The sequence below is a fragment of the Odontomachus brunneus genome, unplaced genomic scaffold (genome assembly GCF_010583005.1).
Source record: "Odontomachus brunneus isolate Ranch 3 - 2012 unplaced genomic scaffold, Obru_v1 Obru_scaffold_021, whole genome shotgun sequence".
Classification (NCBI taxonomy): Eukaryota; Metazoa; Arthropoda; class Insecta; order Hymenoptera; family Formicidae; genus Odontomachus; species Odontomachus brunneus.
Window position 1 is genome coordinate 780317 of NW_022639471.1, and position 18922 is coordinate 799238.

At 44.0% G+C, this 18922-nt stretch overlaps 3 protein-coding genes across 10 annotated transcripts in view; 2 read left to right on the forward strand and 1 right to left on the reverse strand.

Moving 5' to 3' along the window:
* Window positions 1-5764, forward strand: part of LOC116842112 (protein bicaudal C) — a 40844-nt gene extending 35080 nt beyond the window's left edge. For all 5 annotated transcript variants that reach the window (XM_032810845.1, XM_032810847.1, XM_032810844.1 and 2 more), the window contains one exon: window positions 4-5764. In XM_032810845.1, coding sequence (XP_032666736.1) covers window positions 4-128 — 125 coding nt within the window. In that variant the 3' untranslated portion in view covers window positions 129-5764. The remainder of the gene's footprint in view (window positions 1-3) is intronic.
* LOC116842116 (peroxisome biogenesis factor 2) lies at window positions 5372-8388 on the reverse strand. 4 transcript variants are annotated; one of them, XM_032810862.1, is made up of 2 exons: window positions 8149-8388; window positions 5372-7115 (listed from the first exon to the last, which is right to left on the reverse strand). In XM_032810862.1, exon 2 carries the CDS (start codon window positions 7093-7095, stop codon window positions 6208-6210), a length of 888 nt encoding a protein of 295 aa, XP_032666753.1. In that variant the 5' UTR covers window positions 7096-7115; window positions 8149-8388; the 3' UTR covers window positions 5372-6207. The 4 variants fall into 4 exon arrangements, with proteins under 4 accessions (XP_032666753.1, XP_032666749.1, XP_032666751.1 ...); XM_032810858.1 differs by lacking the exon at window positions 8149-8388 and adding an exon at window positions 7672-7902; XM_032810860.1 differs by lacking the exon at window positions 8149-8388 and adding an exon at window positions 7195-7645.
* A 2289-nt stretch (window positions 8389-10677) lies between these two features.
* The window catches only part of LOC116842115 (stress-activated protein kinase JNK), a 186077-nt gene continuing 177832 nt past the window's right edge, over window positions 10678-18922 (forward strand). The window contains exon 1 of the mRNA XM_032810853.1: window positions 10678-11314. The gene's annotated coding sequence lies outside the window, so the exon portion shown is untranslated. The remainder of the gene's footprint in view (window positions 11315-18922) is intronic.

The following is an 18922-nucleotide window of genomic DNA, read 5'->3' on the forward strand; positions in this document are numbered from 1 at the left end:
CAGAGATGAACAAACGTACTGTCAGTCCGTTCTCCGGGAGCGCCGCGCCCGGCGCCGAGCGGAAGGCGTCCACGTCGTCGGCGTCAACGTCGTCGATCGGCAAATGCAATCTGGACAGCAAATGGTAGGAGAGCGAGAGGAAGAGAGAGAGAGGGAGTGAGAGTCGAAAAGAGAGAGGATCGCGCAGTACACTCGTTCGGCGCAGCGCTCCGAACGCGATCGCATCTCGGCGCTCTCGCGGCCGATCGGAGGACGACGTCGCGCGGCGGCGACAGGAGCTCGATCGAATCAATTGATCAATTAAGTACGTACTTAATGAAGACACCGATCGCGCCGAATCAACGAGATGATTCGCGGAGCGAGGGAGAGAAGGCGCCGCACGCTGAAGCCTGACGAACGGGATGATTAGCGGATAGATTTGCATGTGTTGATTTGAAGTTTCTTAGGTAACGGGAGAAGATAGCTGGATTTCGTTTTTGTGGCCGGGAACTGGTTGTATCTTTTTTTTTTCTCAATTTTTTTTTCTCGCTGTTCTCGGCGCGCGCCCGGAAGGTGCCTTAGATTTAGGATAGATAAGTGGTTACTACTTTTCGCTACTTATACGCTATTTCTGTTTGCTGGTGATCCTTGTCCAGCCAATGGACACGTGGTGTCCGCGACGTCGTGCGCGGCGCGTGTTTCGTCACGGTAATCGCCCGTCGTTGATAAAATTCCTATCGATCCACACCGGGCCCGGCGATTATTACGATTGCGAAACTCTGGCGCGCATGTCTATCGCGTTCGTTGTATCGTGTCTATGCGCGCGCGTGTATGTACGTGTGCATGTGTGTGTGTGTGTGTGTATGGTGTGTGTGTGTGTGTGAAAGAGATGGTTGCTCGATGACCGATTGATCTATACGTGTGTGATCAGAGTGCGTGCACGTGGATGTGTGTATGAGATGAGTAGTCGGGCAAGAATGTTTCAGAGTGAATTAGTATCAGCGCGCGGTGGCGAAATTTAATGAAATGCGATGGGCGAGGGATGCCCCGTGTGTTCAGCGGCCTTTCGTCCTAGCAAAATTCACATATTTAATTCAGACTAAGCTCGAAAGCAACCAAGCGGCCGCATATCGATTTCGCCGCACACAATGCTCCGGCGAATTCGTGTCGTTGATTAAAAACGCCGAATGCGGTGGGCGAGATAAAATGGCACACGAAGTGTCACGGAATATTCTGTCCTGCCCGCGGTAAATTCAGTGCCGGATATACGAAACCGCAGCTCCCGAGACAAATAGCTGCTCGCGAACCTGAACTCGCGAATTCGCATATTGAAGGCACTCTACGATAACGATGACGAGTCAACGTTTCGATCTCGTGCATTCGATCAACGCGCTGTTACGGCTCGAACAAGCGCACGACTCCGCACGGCTGCAATTTCGAGTTTTACAAAGTAACAAAGTATTTATTAATTATTCGCGAAAGAGACGCTGGACGCACGTTAAACAATAGACCGCAAGAACTTTTCGTATAAAGCATGTGTGAAGACAGAAACAGTGTTAAACGAATTCTAACACAATATTTGTGAGTCACTCTTCGCGCGCTGCGAGCGATACCTCGAGAGCTCGATCGGAGCGATCCGGCATCGCGGTTAGGTGTGATTCGCGATGGTAATCGTCGCTCCAATTAGGGGAGAAAAGCGCGTCCATTTTTCTCCTTCATTTTAAACGCACCTTGAACGATTCGCGATAGAACTTGAGTGATATCTGTTGGAAAACATTGGACGACTCAGAATTACATTTTTAGACGTGTATCTATAAGCTTGTATACCTACACATCTACAAATTTTCAAATGTTTTCAACAGGTGGAATTATAAATAGGATTCTGATCCGAATTCTATCGCGAATCACAAAGAAACAGTAGAGTGTCTGAGATGGGCTTTAATTCTAAACTTGGCAAAACTGAGGAAATGAGCTTAAAACTGTGTTACAGTGAAAAACGTAAAAATTAAGAGAAATTGTAAAATTTATAAATAGAATAATCCAGGAATATTCGAAACTGTTGTCTTTGTCACTCGAATTTTTCTACAGTATCTATGACGCAACAAGTAAACGTTTGTGATAATATAATCCGGACGAAATATGTAAGTATGATTTATGCAGATTTTACGAATCTGAAAACTATATATATTGCCAAGTTTAGATCCCTCCGATTATCCTCACGGACGCGGAGTGTGACCTCCATTGGTCACAGTTGATTTCGCAAACGGTTACTGTATCGCAATACAAACGATTTTTATAGACATAAGATATTTCGTTCTCGCCATAATTTATTAGAATTTTTAAGCGTAATTTTTGTTAATATATATATATATTTTTTTTTGGTACAAAGGAATGAAAGCGTTAGGTAGACGAACTCTTGATGCACGCGTCGAAAAACTGATAGTGCGGAAATGATTTCAATGTCTATGTGTCAAAGCACATTATGTCGTATCGAGCCGATACTCAAACTCGCGCACGAGGAAGGTTCGACTTACTTGCAGAACAGGAGAAAAATCGGTTCGCTCTTGAGATCGTCGTGCGATCATACGATCCGTGATCGTAAGTCCCGTAAACGACGTTGGTCGTCAGATGAATACCGTCACGTGAAAACTGAGAGAACGGGCTCGCGAGATAAAGACGGAAGGATCGCGCGTATCGAACATGCCTAACGAAAGATTTTACTGCGAAGAGTTCTTGACTAAGTTCTTGCGAAGTCTTTTTAAGCGTAAATTATTGTCGTTTGTGCGCTCGCGAGTGATCGGAACATCACGAAGATACGTGTTCGCAAACAAGAGAAAAAGGAAAAACTACGTGTGATATAATATTGGACTGTTCGATTCTGTTGTCTGTTTTTCGTTTTCGTTCAACGTTGGTTTGGAACAGAAGGCTCCTACGATTCCTCGAGTGCGATCGTCACGAGGACCGAGTGATAATCCTTGCGAGAACACGTGAGTGTGCGTATATGTGAAGTGTGCACGTGTGTGTGTGGGATGGAAAAGGTGCATTGTGTCCTCACGTGAAGACTGCACATTACACAGTGACACGCCTGTGCAATTACACCTGCACGCTGCAGATCCTGTGTCTTCGTAAAGAGCGAGAAATAATAATAATTTCGCGGCAGCGATGGAACGTTATATATCGCGATAAAAAGTTGTGATACCGCTCGCATTGTTGCAAAAGAAGTTCTGTCCGGTGAAGAATCGCATCTCGTCGATAACCAACTTCTATGCAGTCTCATATTTCAAAATGTATCAGAAGCAGAATGAATAAGAGGAAGAGCTTAGATACTAGCTCGCGGAAATGTTAGAACGTCGGCCGAATCGCGGCTCTCTGCCTCTCGAGACATTTGCAAAATATGCGAGCTCATTCTATACATACGGTATAGCATGTCGTATGTATAAGGAAAGTAATGTCGTATCGCGAGATCGTCCTCTTCGCCGGTCAGGGATCGACGATTTCTTTGCATAGAATGTATCTTAGTCTTGAGAGAAGACCGTCAATGTTCCTACGTTAAATATGTACTGATCCCGTGCGAGATTTAGCGAATACGGGTATATAGGTATAGTCGCGGAAATTTAGCGTTAAAGAGGGGAACGCGCGCACGCGTAGGAGAAAAGAGACAACGACGAGCAAGCTTCTAACTAGCGCGCTTGATTAACGAAAAACGATGAACGCGCGAGTCGGTGCGTCGATGATCGATCGTCGAACGGTAGGAAGAAGAAGAGAGGATGATTGAGAAGAGAGAAGACATGTCCAAAACGGTTTCAACATTGATTCACCGCGTATTTTTTTCACGAATTCTCTCTTCTAATTCCCTGCTCACTTGACACTTTTTGCGTCGTGCAAATAATATGACAGGCTATTCAGACTTCTATCCTTCTCATTGTCGCGAAAGCGGACCGTAAGAATGCCGATGTGTATGTACGGTTTGCGATCGACGACCTCACTCGAAGTTACGGATCCCACATTTGTAAGAACGCGCTGTAAATTATAGCGGACTGTTAATAGTGTTTCAAGTGCGCACACACACAATCGTATCGTTACGCAAATTACGATGTCACCCTCCTCATTTTAATGACAGATTCGCTATTGCGTCTTACATAGTTCCTCGATAAATATAAAATTTATATTAATATTTAGAATATAAAATTTATATTTAGAAGAAGCATTCTTCATTCAAGTCGAAAGATCCAGTGGTAGTCAGATTACGATTACAAGAATTAGAGAAAATTAACCTCGAAATTGCGGAGATTGCATCTCAACTTTGAATTGGTCTTAGTTGCCTAATCTACATTTCACTTTAACTGTTGTACATCGTTTAAGACAATTTCTTACAACTTTAAGATTAATATTCTTGAATTCTTAAAGAAGCGAGGTGTAGACCTGTGGTTGTACACGCAACAATGCGATACTTCATTTTATTTGTATACGCTTAAACGCGTGACGAGTTCAGAAAATTGTAAAATCGAAGAATTGTAAAACGCGCGAGCGAATCGAAAACTAATAATGTCACGCCGACCCCTTTAGACGCGGTGTTGCCTTCAAATACCGCTACGACGAACTTACAGAGATCTTTCTCGAAGCATGCCGAATGAACGTTGGATTTCACGTTAAAATGAACAACTGTTATACGTGCCGTGCATCCATCACTCCCCTCATATCGATAACCTCTTGAATGCAAAACTAATACCTCGCATACGATAATTACGCAACATTACGTTCTCTGTCTTTTTCTCTCTTTCTCTCTCTTACTTTCTCTCATCCTACAGAGAGAATCATCGAGAATTTCGTTGTACTTTCCGTCTAAGCGAGAGCGAAAACGAAATCGCGAACTCCTCGATAAAAGAAAGGACACTTAGGGTAATTCAGTACCGATACTAAAGTGCTGACAAAGAATACCGATGACTAAAAGAGTTTGCCCTGAAAAAAACGCGCGAATAATAGCGATAGATAATACTTTTGCATTTTGCTCTTTGAAGCCAGCATAATATATATCTGGATACACCTAATGTAAAAGAGAAAAGATCTAAAAAAAAATTTGTAAACATAAAAATTTATACAAAAAAAAAATAAACTAAGAGAAGAGGATACGGAAAATAAAAGAAAAAAATATAATCATGTGATTTTTGTGCCGTATTTTTCGTGCGTCTTATTTTTGGGGTGAACTCCTCCATATTGCACGTTGCGATGTAAGATTAGTATTAAAATAGAGCAGAGTCGTATAAGAATTATTAGACGGATACCTCGGATGGAAGTAGAAACGTGATCTTTGCAGAATAAAAAGAATTTTTGCGAATTGAATAAAGGAGTCCGGGGAAGGTTTCGAATAGGGTTGGAAAAATCACTCTGCTCGGCCGCGCTATACAATTGTATTATAAATCACATTCCAAACAAAAAAAAAAAAAACGGGAAAAATCGATGAAAGTTTGTACTCGAGTGAAATTTGTAATGTCGTAGGAGGCGGATGGAAGTGTTAAATTATGTGTGTGTTACGCGTTTTTTCTGTGCTATAATGCTTATAATAATGTTTCGTAATAAATCCGGGGACGTACCCGCCCATCAAGCAGGTGCAGCCAGCTAACTAAACGATAAATTAATGTTGATGAATGTGAATTATTACTCGCGTAAATACGATCCGTCGACGTTGCGACGGCAGGTGAGCGTTTTATAATATATAGCGCAGCATAATATTTTTATATGATAATCTAAATAATTTTTTGATAAACCACGAGGTATATCGTATCGATCTATTATTATTATTGTTTGTTTGTTTGTTGCGAGGAAGAAAACGCTAGAATGTCGAGCGCCCAAAGTCGGGAAGATGTATTGAATTGAATAAAGAAGAGATTTTGTATTGCTATTTTTAATAAAAAAAAAAATTTAAACGTACACGCGACATATCGACATACAACGTCACAACCTCTGCCGATATCTTCGCTTTATGCGTTGCGACATAAACTATTATAACAGTCGGAACAGAAAATCTCTTCTTTCCGAAGACATAGTCTAAATCCTTATATAATAATAAATCTTTCACCTTTTGCAGACTTTTTGGCGAGATCACAGTTTATAAATATAACAGTCCGTTCACCATTTTAGATCACGTTATCATCACCATCAAACGCATATTTGTTTTTGGTAATATTGAAAATTGGAAATGTTACATACGATTTTGTCAGTAGAACTGCACTACGTCGGACCTTTGAGACTTAACACCGTGTCGTTGCTCGTGCACGTTGCAACCGTGTATCTCTCCATGTTCTCAGTATAGAGTTTCACGTCGCACTTGGGACAATGGAACATGTTCATCGCGGTGAAGTGCGCCTTCAGGCAGTAATAACAGAAGATGTGCTGGCACCCAGCGTGCGAAGGTAGAATCGGATTTTCCTCGCAATAGGCGCACTTAGTCGACAGATTCATTGTCGGCAACAACTTTATGTCCTGCTGCTTCTTCTTACGCCGCCACAACTTCTGCAGCGTGTGCTTCAGGTAGTGGAAGTTTATCATGGGTATACCGACAGTGAACAGTTCCATCAGACCATGCCAGAGGAGTTCCCTCGTCATGTACGAGTAACCGATATTTCGAGGCTTGTTCGTCGTTATTGACTGAGTGGACAGACCTAAAAGAAGCTCTATTACGCGTGATTGTATGCCTCGATGGAGGAAGAAGAGCAGGTTAATGAGCTGCAGGAGACTGATCACATTAGAAATCCTATCGACGAGTGACTTCAGCCTATAGGCTGTGTCACCATGAGCTGAGAGATTTTCATTGGCCAACTTGTCCTTTATATACTGAGGTAGGACAGTCAGAAGCAAGTACAGTACAGCCTTCTTCTGGTTGAGATTGGCATAGTGCAAATTGAGTAAACGTTGACCAAATGTGGAGTTCCCTCGTTGTAAAGAGAACTTCCAAATAAAGAACTTCAGTGCTATGTCAATTTCTGCTTGCCATTTGTCAAACTTTCCTGGTGCACTGTATCTGGCAATATCCTTGGTTTCATTCTTCAGTAGCTTATAAATCTCAACGTCCAACTCAGCTGCATCAATCTGGTTTATCCGGGAGACGTAGGGAGCCATATCAGCTCACTCAGGTAACTCTGAAAGTAATAATCACTTTGCAGTTGTGTATAAAAAAATTAATGCAGCACAAAATCTGGCACAAGAGATAACCTTTACATCATATATTTCAAGCAAAAACGAGTGGTTATTCTTTCAACAAACAAGTTACAACGGTTGATCTTTTTTCACTAATGTATACGTTCCAGACATCAATCCTTTGATTGATATAGAATCAATCTAATTTTGACAGAAATATTAAAGTATCAGCAAAAAATTAATCAGCAAAACTGATTTTTTTCTCCTAACAGAGTCAGAGTCCAGTGCATGATCAAAATAACATTTGACACAATAAAGATTACAAATTTCTAACATGTGTCTATGCTCGATAAATAAATGTGAACTGTGCAATTTAAAATTGAAACAGCTGAGAAAAACCACGCGATAACCTTGGAACACACTGTGTAAACTTTGTCCTCAATTTTAAGTGCGACGTGACGTGCTCCACGACAAGCGATACGTTCATATAATCTCACTTGCTGTTTCGCATATTTAACAATACAAGCTGTCCTCCGACGAAAATATAAGCAATCATACCAAAAATCGCGCGATAACTCCGAGGGAATTCACTTGTAACCGCTAATAGGCGCCAGAATGAGGTTAGGATTACGTCGACCAGGCTGCGTTCCGATATTCACCACCAGTACTGAAAGTCTATAGTCTACGTGACATAAATTGTAGATTGTAGATTCTCGCTACTGGTAGTGAATATAGGAACGCAGGCTAGCTACTTGAATAGAAACAAGTTCGTAAAAAACGCCGTTCGTTTCGCCGAAATAACAGTGTTTAGTGCGTGAGTAATCAAAGGAGCATACTGACAAGATATTACTAGAAAGTCGACAACCTCAATAGCGAGACAGTCAATATACTCGGTCGAATGGTTTATAATGCAGTACTAATTTTACAATTAATTATCACACACTCGTATTGGAACGGTCGGTAACGCTGCTCCTCGTTAACTTCATTACCGGTCACGGAACGTTTCATAGTCAAATTTAGCAATAAAGCACTTACCGAGACACGAAAGTGTAGTATTTGCGCCGCATTTTCGTCTCGTTGAAGCGACTGATTCGGCTCCATCTTACTCCACATCTCCATGTTGACGATGATACGTGATAGACGCCGAGTATCGAAGGATGTCTTGTTTAATCGCTCTCAGACGATTCGAATAGCACACTAGAACGACCGTCCGTCACTGAATTCAATCACATCCGTCCTCGAAATTCTTTCCCGACGCGAAAAAGACGCGACGAACACAGAGCGACCGCGAACCGTGTTCGAACGACTGTATGGTACAAGAAGATTGCTGTGATTGGCTGGATCGTGTGACGTCACGTTTCAGCGCCAAGATCGTCCAAATAGTCCCAACATCAGAATAAAAATATGCGACTAAGGTTTTCTAACGAGGCTGTTTATTGAACATCAGAATTAGCGCGAGCATTCTGAGCTAACTTGTATTTTTTTAAAACAAGTATTTTTTTAAAGCAACTAAATTGCGTGAATTGTAATCTGAGGTTTGTGTGTGCAGCGCGCATGCGTCGGGCGTATTAATCTCAATCGCACTTCCATCCGTTCATTTCTGGAATGGACCATAGTAATTTGTACTTGGGAAGCTGCTCTGTAGCGGTTTAGACCCGTTGGAGGTGAGTCCCGCGCGCAGATTGTCATCAAAGGGAGTGCCGAAAATGAGTGTCATTCGTTTAAGACAACTCTCACGAACGAGTATTCGGGAGTGTCGAACGAGATTCCGCACATCCGTAGCACGACGGCTTGTCGAAGGAGAATCGTTGCACGAGTCATCATCGGAGAACGGGAAGTAAGTTTCATACATTTATTGTGGCAGAGTATCGAAGATAACCGCCGAAAGTAGACATTTCGTGTAACGGTGCGTCGCAAGTAAATTGGCGGGTAAAATTGGCGCGTCTGAATTTTTAGTATCTCAATCTCGCGACAAGGTGGCGACAAGGTGGCGACACGACTGAGATTCAAGAATCTACTACACATGCGTCGCGCGCATTAATTAATTTACGCGTATCTCAATCGCACTTCCGCTCGTTTAGAACGGACTGTAGTGTCGGTAATTCGTATTCAGGAAGTCGTCTTATATTTCTCGCGGTTTTAGCTCGTCGGAGGTGAGTCCCGCACGCGGATTGTCGTCAACGGGAGTGCCGAAGGTGAGTGTCACGCGCGTGTTGCAAGGAACAGTGAGATATTCGTCTGAGACGACTTTCGCGGACGAGTAATCGCGAATATCGAGCGAGATTCCGCATGTCCGTTACATCGCAGTTTGTCGAAAGAGGATCGTTACACGAGTCATCATCGGGAGTGCGGAAAATAAGTTTCATTCGTTTATCGTGGCAGAGTATCGAAAATAACCGTCGAAAATGGATATTTCGCGTAACGATGCGTCGCAAGTGGTAAGTGAAATTAGCGCGTTTGCATTTTTAGGGGCTGAGCACAATAAAAGGAATAAGGAATAGGGAATCGAGAATAGAGAACAGGAAACAGAGAATAAGGAACAGTTTAATATTAAAACATCCCAGTAAACATAAAGTAACAGTAACATAACATCAATGTTATAATTTCCTACTCAACAATGTAACTGTTATATAACACGCGCGTTATATAACAGTTACATTGTTGAGTAGGAAATTGTAACATTGATGTTATGTTACTGTTACTTTGTGTTTACTGGGATGAAACCTAATTCATCAACACAGAACAGAGGAACAGAGGAATAGCGTTATTTCTTGTTTTCAGTATTCCTTATTCCTTATTTTCTGTTCCCTGTTCCTTATTCCTTTTATTGTGCTCAGCCTCTTCGTATCTCAATCTCGCGAGATGGCGACACGATTCGGTGAGCCGTTAAACATTACGTCGCGCGATTTCGCTTTGTCGAGAGTGAACCTCGCGCGTGAATGATCGTCGCCGGAAGTGCCGAAAATAAGTCTCGCGCGTTTGTCGTGACAAAATATTGTCGTAAGTTTCGCGAAGCAGTTCGTTGTCGCGAGTGCCGCAAAGCACTTTCGTCATCGTCATCGTCCGCAAAGCACTTTTGTCATCGTCATCGTCCGCAAAGTCAACTCCGGATTCACGATTTTGACCCACTAAAGAACAGCGAAGTATCATCAGGACTGTTGTGTACAGTGTCGCTTGTTCATCATATGGCAGCCTGAAGTTGAAGCGGTCTATTGGGAGAAAAGAATTGGTAACGTTAATATTCCTTAATCATTCTTAAATCTCATTACTAGTGTCATAAAACTTCATTCGGAGAATAGTTCTTCATAGCACCTCGAATCTATTTTCCCAGCTGCACTCTGTGCTACACTTTCTATCCTTGAAATGCAATACTTGAGATTCGGCACTAAGGTGGTAAGAAAAATCGTGAGAAAGTACAAAAAGTGCAGCCTGAAAGAACAGACCGCGTTTGCACTTGTCGCGACGAGCGCGAGCCGGTGGTGGACGGGCGAAGCCAATAGGAGCGCGGCGAGACGCGACCAATGGGAACGCGTCGCGAGAGAGGCGGACTGCTCGGCTCAAATCGGCCGGGACGTCGTGTCAGTTCGGTTTCGTATGTTAGCGCGTTGCCGCCGCTGCGCTCGGGGCGCGTTCGCCGCGGCTGGCTCTGCTCTCGGTTGCGGGTAATCGTTGTTTTGAGGTTAGGCGGTACAGGCTGGTGGAAAGATTGAAGGAGAACCGTCATACGTCGTGTCGTGTCCGTGTCGTGTCCGTGTCGCGTCGTCGTCGCCGCCGCATCGGACGGGTTCCATGTTGCCGCCGGTGGTATGACGTCATCGTCGAGTGTCGTCGGTGGTGCCGCGCGAGTGTACCCGCTTGTCTCTCCCGTCGTACGCAACCCACAGCCCCGCGCATCATGCACTCGTGATAAAGTTTGACGTTTTTCTCCTTCTCTCTCTCTCTTTCTCTCTCTCCCTCTCTCTCTCTCCTCTCTCTTTCTCTTTTACACTTCGGTACACCGGCCGAAACGAAGTGGTGCAGCCGTCGGGCCGCAGCGGCTGCCACGGTGTGTGACCTCCGCGCCGCTTCTCCGCACGTCCCCTCGTTCTCGTTCTCTCTGTCTCTCTCTTGCTGTATAATCACCGTCTCTCCTTCGCGCTATCTCTTCACCGGAGACGAGACACCCGTCGCAGCAGTTACGCGCACGACCACAGCTTGAGAGGTAAGTGGCAGAAATTATGTAATATCGTTTCTGCGGCGTCGATCGCGCGACTGTCCGACCGCGCCGTAACATCGATCTGCCGTCGAGTGACAGGTTAACCTCCAATTCGGCGAGGCGAATCGCATGAGAGTTCCCTTCGTCGCACTTGCTTGCTCGCATGATTTCAAACGGCTTTCCTCGGCTTTTCGCTTGCGTGATTATCATGCGTTTTTTTCGTTATATACACGCGAATATTGTCTCATCTTCTCTCTCTTTCTCTCTCTCTCTCTCTCTCCCCCCCTCCCTCCCTCCCTCCCTTTCTCTGTCTCTATACCGCTTAACAGGAACAAACTCCTTGGGAACAGCCTGCTCCGAGAAAGCACCGTCGAATGAAACAAGTGGTTCGAACAGCTTTCGGAGCAGCGTCTGTTCGACCATTTCCTAAGGGACATTCGCTAGGGAGATGATTCTGACACCCGAGTCGTACAGGTTAAGTCGGGAAGCTTGATAACCTGCGTCGCCCGAAGGTGGGTACGAGTATGTCGTGTTGAAACGTATGCCGTAGTGTATCGCGCACGTTACCCTCCGGTTTGGCCACTTGTTCGCCGACGGTTTTTCGATTATTTCGTCGGTTGTGATTGTTGTGCCTAACGTACGGAGCAAGCTGGAAAAACTTTTTGAGTAACATTTGAATAATTTGACCTTGTTGCGTGATCTTGTGAGCGGCATTGCACCTGTATAGTGCGATGTTTTTTTTTTTTTGTTATTTTGTCTTCTCTACACATACAGACACGACAATTTCCAGCAGTTCGTCACGACGTTATCGTCGATATCGCAATCAATGGACATATTAATTTTATTGCTATCGCGATTACACGATTGTTCTAGTTCTGTTTATTGTCATTATTATTGTTATCTCTCCTTCGCGAGAGGAAAGTGTTCACTTTTCGTTTTGCGCCAAAGCGATTTAGCATTTTTCGCATAATCTCGGAATGAATATTTTTTTAAATTGCATAGCGCGCGTGGATTAAATGGTCGGACGCGGAATGAAGTTTTACATGTAAACCAGATTCGAGATATTAAAGGGAAACTGTGTTAAAATCGCATTTAAAGCGCGAACACATTGCTTTGGAACGTATGACGGAGCGCGTATATTATTTCGAAATTCTCGCGAATCTCTTTATCGCATTACGCAAAATTGATACATTTCAATTAACTGGATAACGGTTCGCGTTTTTCTTTTCTCTCCCGCGATGTATATTATATATGCGATAAATGAAATATATTCTCGAAAATCTCTGAGGTAATCAAATTGCATGTCATTAAATTTAATCGGTGAATCAACTTTATTGAACTAATATCGTAACATAGCTTCTCTCGGTTTCCTCTCGCACCTCATTTCTGTACATTGAATTTTTGAACAGCATAAATTTTTCTCGATCAGAAATATTTATATATGAATATCATTTAATTGCACGTCGTTAAATTTAATCGGAAAATAAACTTTATTGAACTAATATAGTAGCATAACTTCTTCCGATTCCCTCTCGCATCTTGTTTCTACTAAATTTTACACAACGTAGACGCAATTTTTCTCAATCAGAAATATTTACACCCCAATTGTCATCCTTAACAAAATGCACAGCGCGAGATATCTCTCGCTCGGCGCCGAATTAAAATCTCGATTTATAATGAAATTCACTCTCGAGACAACGATTCCCTCTCGCATCTCGTTTCTGCTAACTTTTACACAACATAGACGCAATTTTTCTCAACCAGAAATATTTACACTCCAATTGTCACTCTTAACAAAATGCACAGCGCAAGATATCTCTCGTTCGGCTCCGAATTAAGATCCTGATTTATAATGAAGTTCATTCTCGAGACAACGGGGCCCATCGAGCGCGGCGCTCGTGCGCAAAGCGGAGCGCTCGCGCAGCGCTTGACAGCACTCTCGTTATTTCGTCGGCGGGCTGTTTTGACAGCGACACAGCGCGTTCGCAGCGCGAACAGATCGACAGACGTAAACAGTCGAGCGTGTACGTGATTTGCATATCCACTCGCATCTATCTCTCTCTCTTTCTTTCTCCCACCCTCTCGCTCTCTCTCCATCTCACTCTCTCGACTTGTCGCTTACATCGCTCTTGGCTCTGACCTTAATTTACGGCCCGTACCGTCGACGTGGAAGACTCGTTCGCGCGAGCGAGCGAGCGAACGAACGAACGAACGAACGAACGAACGAACGAACGAACGAACGAACATTTCGGCGTCCTCGCTGCTCGCACCTGGCGGTGTTATTTATCGACGCGCCTAAATCCGTCGCGCCGTCGAAGCGACGCGCGTCGCCGCATGTCGAATCCGTCGTACTCGATATTATCGCGCTACAGCTCGATACTGCGATAAATCAGACCGGCTGCACTCTCCTCGCATTAGCCGCGCGCGCACGCGCGCGCATGCCGATGTTTTATTTGGGGTTTTATTACGTCAGCGCGGTGTACATCCTTCGTGGAAATATACGGCGATAATTATCGGCGCGTTTTTTCATCCGAAATCCCACTTTCCCGGTCCATGATGCGCGAAATATTTCCGTTCGTGGTCCACTGGACGAATTATCATCGTTGCATCGAGTTGTCAGTACTGCAACATGGAATTATATAAGATAAGTTCCTTCTCAGGCGGAATTGTAAAGCATATGTTTAATTATGAGAATATTCAACGCGTCGGGAACTAAAGCGCGTGTTCGCGAATTAAGCGATAAAATCCCGCTTACTGTTCGATTATCCGATCATGAAATAAGCGTAATTTTTGAACGGAAATTTCTTTTGCCGCGTAACATAACTCAGCCGTCGACGAAAGAAGTTTGCTTACGCAAAAACCGATAATGCATTCCCTTACATATGGAATGTCGAGATACCTGGAAGAAGTACTCGTCTGTTTACCAGCGGTCGATGGTAGTTCATAGACTACATGAGAAAAAGATCCGTGTAAACATCGCGTAGACACGGCGCAGAGCGATAATTTTATAGGCGGTACTGCTCGGCTTTATTTGACGAAGGAATAATTTATATTTGGCCGACCGTGTGCGCGCGGTATCGATCTTTTCTTGCTCGCGACTCGAGCCGGTGCGAGCGCGGTAATTCAGAAAAAATTAATAAGGTACGCAACCGCGCTTCCGCGTTTCAGCTGCCCCGACTTTAGCAATATGACACGGAAATTGCCTCAGCTTGTACAGCTAAATAAAATTAATCCGACTGAACGTAAGCTTTCCTAACTTTTCAGTTTCCGATATCTAAGCGATCATGCCTTGAACAAAGACAACGTGGAATGATCTTATTTAATGAGAAATTTTTAAAACTTAAATTGAATTAATTTTGATAAAAATACATCGATTAAAAAGTACATCGCGACGACAGGATGTGTACAAGGACGAAATTAATTTCGTATTTTCCGAAGATATATATTTCTGGGCTCTTGATAGAACCTTTTTAATTCTGAAGTCCTTAACAGGATTAATTTAGAGATAAAAGCACGCGTGCGTGGGTTAACGGTCAACGAGCGAATTCGTACCGATTCTTATCAGTTGGCATTCGATATTGGGAGCGAGAGAAAGAGGAAAGAAATAGGAATCCCCATTATCACGATATCGGCACATCAGTCGAGGAGATCGTGCAATATCGCAATTTTATTAAAATTTTGTATTCGACTATATATAAACAACGCGTGCATTGTGTCGAAATAACGGATGCTCGGCAATCAGCAGTTGACTTCGGTATTAGCTGCTACGATAACACATGTTTCAGCTCGCACGTACCATACATTGATCATGACCGGGCCATTCTCTCGCGAATCGCGATTAATTGCACATTTTGCTTCGTTCGTACAATCGAAAAATACCTCGTTCTACTGAATGAACGGTATTCCGATAAGCGGTACTTATTCGACTTATGCGTATTCGGTGTGTGTCCTTTCGTTATTTCGTGATGCGTATAGAAAGTTTCGCGATACGGGATATTTTATTCTTTTTTCTTGTTATGTGTGTGTGTGTGTGTGTGTGTGTGTCGACTGACTTAGTATTATTAGACTTTTATTTTTGACCATTGAAGAGGATGACTGAAACGTACATTTGGTTTTTCTGTTAATTTGCTTGTGCTAAATCTACAGACCTGTTTTTTTTTATAAACTTTCTGAACTGGTGCACACTTGTGTGTAATAAGTTAGAGAGAGAGAGAGAGAGAGAGAGAGAGAGAGAGAGAGAGAGAACGTATATATTTAATTCTAACTTATTGCACTAGCGTGCATTAGTTCAAAAAGTTCTTCGAAAAAGAACGAGTCTTATGTCCTATCATGGACACTACAGTCAGCTTTTGTTCAAATTACACACTCTGCGCACCGTTATCCGCATTCAAACTCTTATTGGCCTCAATCTCTACTATTTTAATTGGCTGAAAATCACAGAAGTCTGTAATAAATGTATTTCATTCTTCGAGTCTGAAGGACTGGAGGCGTTGTGCCAAAAATTCTGCTCGGTTTGCAACGTGCTGCCATCTCGTGCTTTCCGCGTTTCCCTCGTATCGTGACCTCATCGAACGGGGTCACGCGTGTTCAGGCATTCCTCGTCGAAGAAACGCTTCGGCCCGCAAACGAGCCGAGTCCCTTTTGCATTAGGATGCCGAGATCCCATCTTACCTATGCTATTCCTCAAGAAGATTCCGTTATCTTAAGTAATCGTGGGGTTCTCTTTATGGATTTACCCTCCGAACGTGAATAGAGTGGATTTAAAGAACTTGGACTCTCTCGAAAGGCCAGTTAGTTAGTTATTGTCTCTTTCTGTGTTTCGTTCGTTACTATTATATCATTGTTAGCTGTCGACGACACGCTGATGCGTTAGTGAAACACTAATCGAGCCTCGTGTATTCGTTGATGAACCAGACGAATGAACGGTGCATCGTGCAAAGGTGAATTAATTCGCGAAATTAACGCGAAATTGGAAAAGAAATAAACTGAATTCGTATGTAACCTTATTGGACATTGAATCCCACATTTGAATCATCATTTATTTACCTGCGCACACACACATAGTCAACTCACTTTCGCGTGATACGCGAGTCGAGATTTTGCATAAAACAATAAAATGCGTGGATCGCGTATCTTTCGCGGCGCGGTGCACACTTCTTACTTCTCGTCGCAGAGGATGATTTTCACAGGAGGGGGTTAAAGTTCGGACCCGTCCAAGTCCAAGGTGATCTCCGGCGGTGAGATCGTAGCCGGCGTTCTCCGGCCTTCGGAGGTCGACGAGAGGGCCCCGGCGATTCCACCCTCTCGCGTCCGTGACGAACGCGCACACGGAGAGTCAAGTTTTGCTTGCTCTCTCTCTCTCTCCCTCCCTCCCTCTCTCTCTCTCTCTCCCTCCCTCCCTCTCTCTCTCTCTCTCTCTCTCTCTCTCTCTCTCTCTCTCCTTTTCTCTCTCGCGCGCGAGAGAGCGAGCAAGCGAGCGACGCCGGAGATAGGTGGTGGCGAAGGCGAGGCGTGGTGGCGAAGTATTGATCGCCGTGCAAGCGTGGCGCGATTTCCCCGTCCGGCCCCGCGCGCACGCCCGCGCGGCCCCCGACCGACCGGCCGACCGACCGACGTCATCCACCGTTTAAACCCCTCGCCACCCCCGGCCGCCCTTCCTGCCTCCTCCTCTACGACGTTGCCAACCCCCTACCGGCAAGCCCTCGTTCTCTCCCTCTCTCTCTCTTTCTCTGTCCTTCTCTCTCGGTCTTTTTTCACCCCCTCTCGTCCCACCGTCCTCATCTTCAGCGTCGTCGACGGCATTCGACGTCGGGACGACGAAACGAACGTTACTGGCTGGCTGATCACGTCGGTACTTTAACCCCTTCGGGAATCTTTATTTATTGGGAGCAATCTGCTTTTTTCCTTCTTTCGTTTTTTCTTGCGCGAGTTGTTTACACTCGCGGCCGTCGAGACTTCGGTCATCTTGAGGATGTAGAGCAGGTAACGTCGAACGACGGAATCTCCATCGGAATAATTGACTTGGCAGCGTCAAAACGCTGCTGTCTCTTCCCTCCGCCGCTCCCTCTCCTCTTCTTTCGGCAGCATGATCTCTCCTTACTGCTGCATTTGATCCTTTCAATATTAATCGGGAATAAAAGCTAGATTTTCCGAATTGCGCGAACGTCTTATGCGCGAACGTGAGAGACGTTGGGAATTATTGAGTAGGAAACTTTGTAATTTAAGGCGCGTAAATTATACGGTATTCCTTGATACTCGATCCAGAGTTTGGACGCTCGACTTTGATACCTGATAAAGTGCCTGGATGTAGTTCCGTCACGTAATTACATATGCAAACATGTGTGTAAGCGTATGCGACAGGGTGTTTAAACATTTGCCAAGGACCCATCGTAAATTAGTTAGGAAGTCGACGACTCGTAATAACATTATCGAGATCGACCGACAACCGAAATCTCGTTACTTTCGAAGTAAGTGCGAGGAACTGTTATTCGCGACGTCGCCTTCCTGAGATTAGCCTAACTCGCTCTCGGTGCCCAAAGCTATACCATCGCTCCCAAAAGCGCCCATACTTAATTAGAGTTATAATGGATCAATAGAGCTACACGATAGAGTGCTATTAAGAGCACCTCCTCGTCCCTGTTACTCACATGTATGCAGCATCGTACGCGATTCGTTATTTCGTCGCAATTGATGTCAGCCTTCGTGTCGAGCTCAAAGAGTTTATTCACTTAAGCTAAAATGCTTCAAATTATATCAAAATTTAATGTGTAATATTTATCGCGATAAAACGTATTCGTAATTAAAGTTTCATGCAATTTGTCCGCATTGTTCATAAAAAATTTAATATTGAATATTGTAATTATCATGAAACTAATTTCAAATTAACATTTATTATTTAAATAGTAAAATAAATATGTAACATATATAATTTTGCTCGAAAAATAATGAATTTATGAGCAGTTGACGCACATACATATCTGGTGAATAAATTCCTTAAACTCTTAATTTTCCGATATTTACTTCTTCACGCTCATCGAGAACGAGGATAAGTATATCTCTCGTTCTCTCGCATTTTCTTTTTGTTGACACGTGAAATTATCCAATCAATCGCGTATCCCGACGTTCCGAACAATTACGCCGAATAAGATTTCTCGCGATTCTTCCTTAAGATTCTTATCTGGCATGCAATCGTATTAATCCCCACTTTGCTACGTGCTCGTAATCATCTTGGAATAGAAAGGTCACGCGATGAAAAGCTCGGCCAAAGCTCCGCGCGCGTGGACTCTACACATACATACACGTGCGAGCCGTGCATCCCGCATATTTCGCGTAAGAATTTTAATTTCGCCGGTATTCGCGCTATGACGGTAAGGGGAAAAGGTCAAGGGATGCCGCCGCAAGACAATGACGTCGGACGGAAACTCGTAAGTAAAACCAGCGGCGTTGCCAACTAATTGACATCCGGCCACCACCTTGTTACGCGCCATCGCCATGTCTCCCGCGACGTGTAATTAAATTAGGCTTCCGCCGCGCGACTTGCTTCATAAAAGAAAGGAAGAGAGAGAGAGAGAGAGAGAGAGAGAGAGAGAGAGAGAGAGAGAGAGAGAGAGAGAG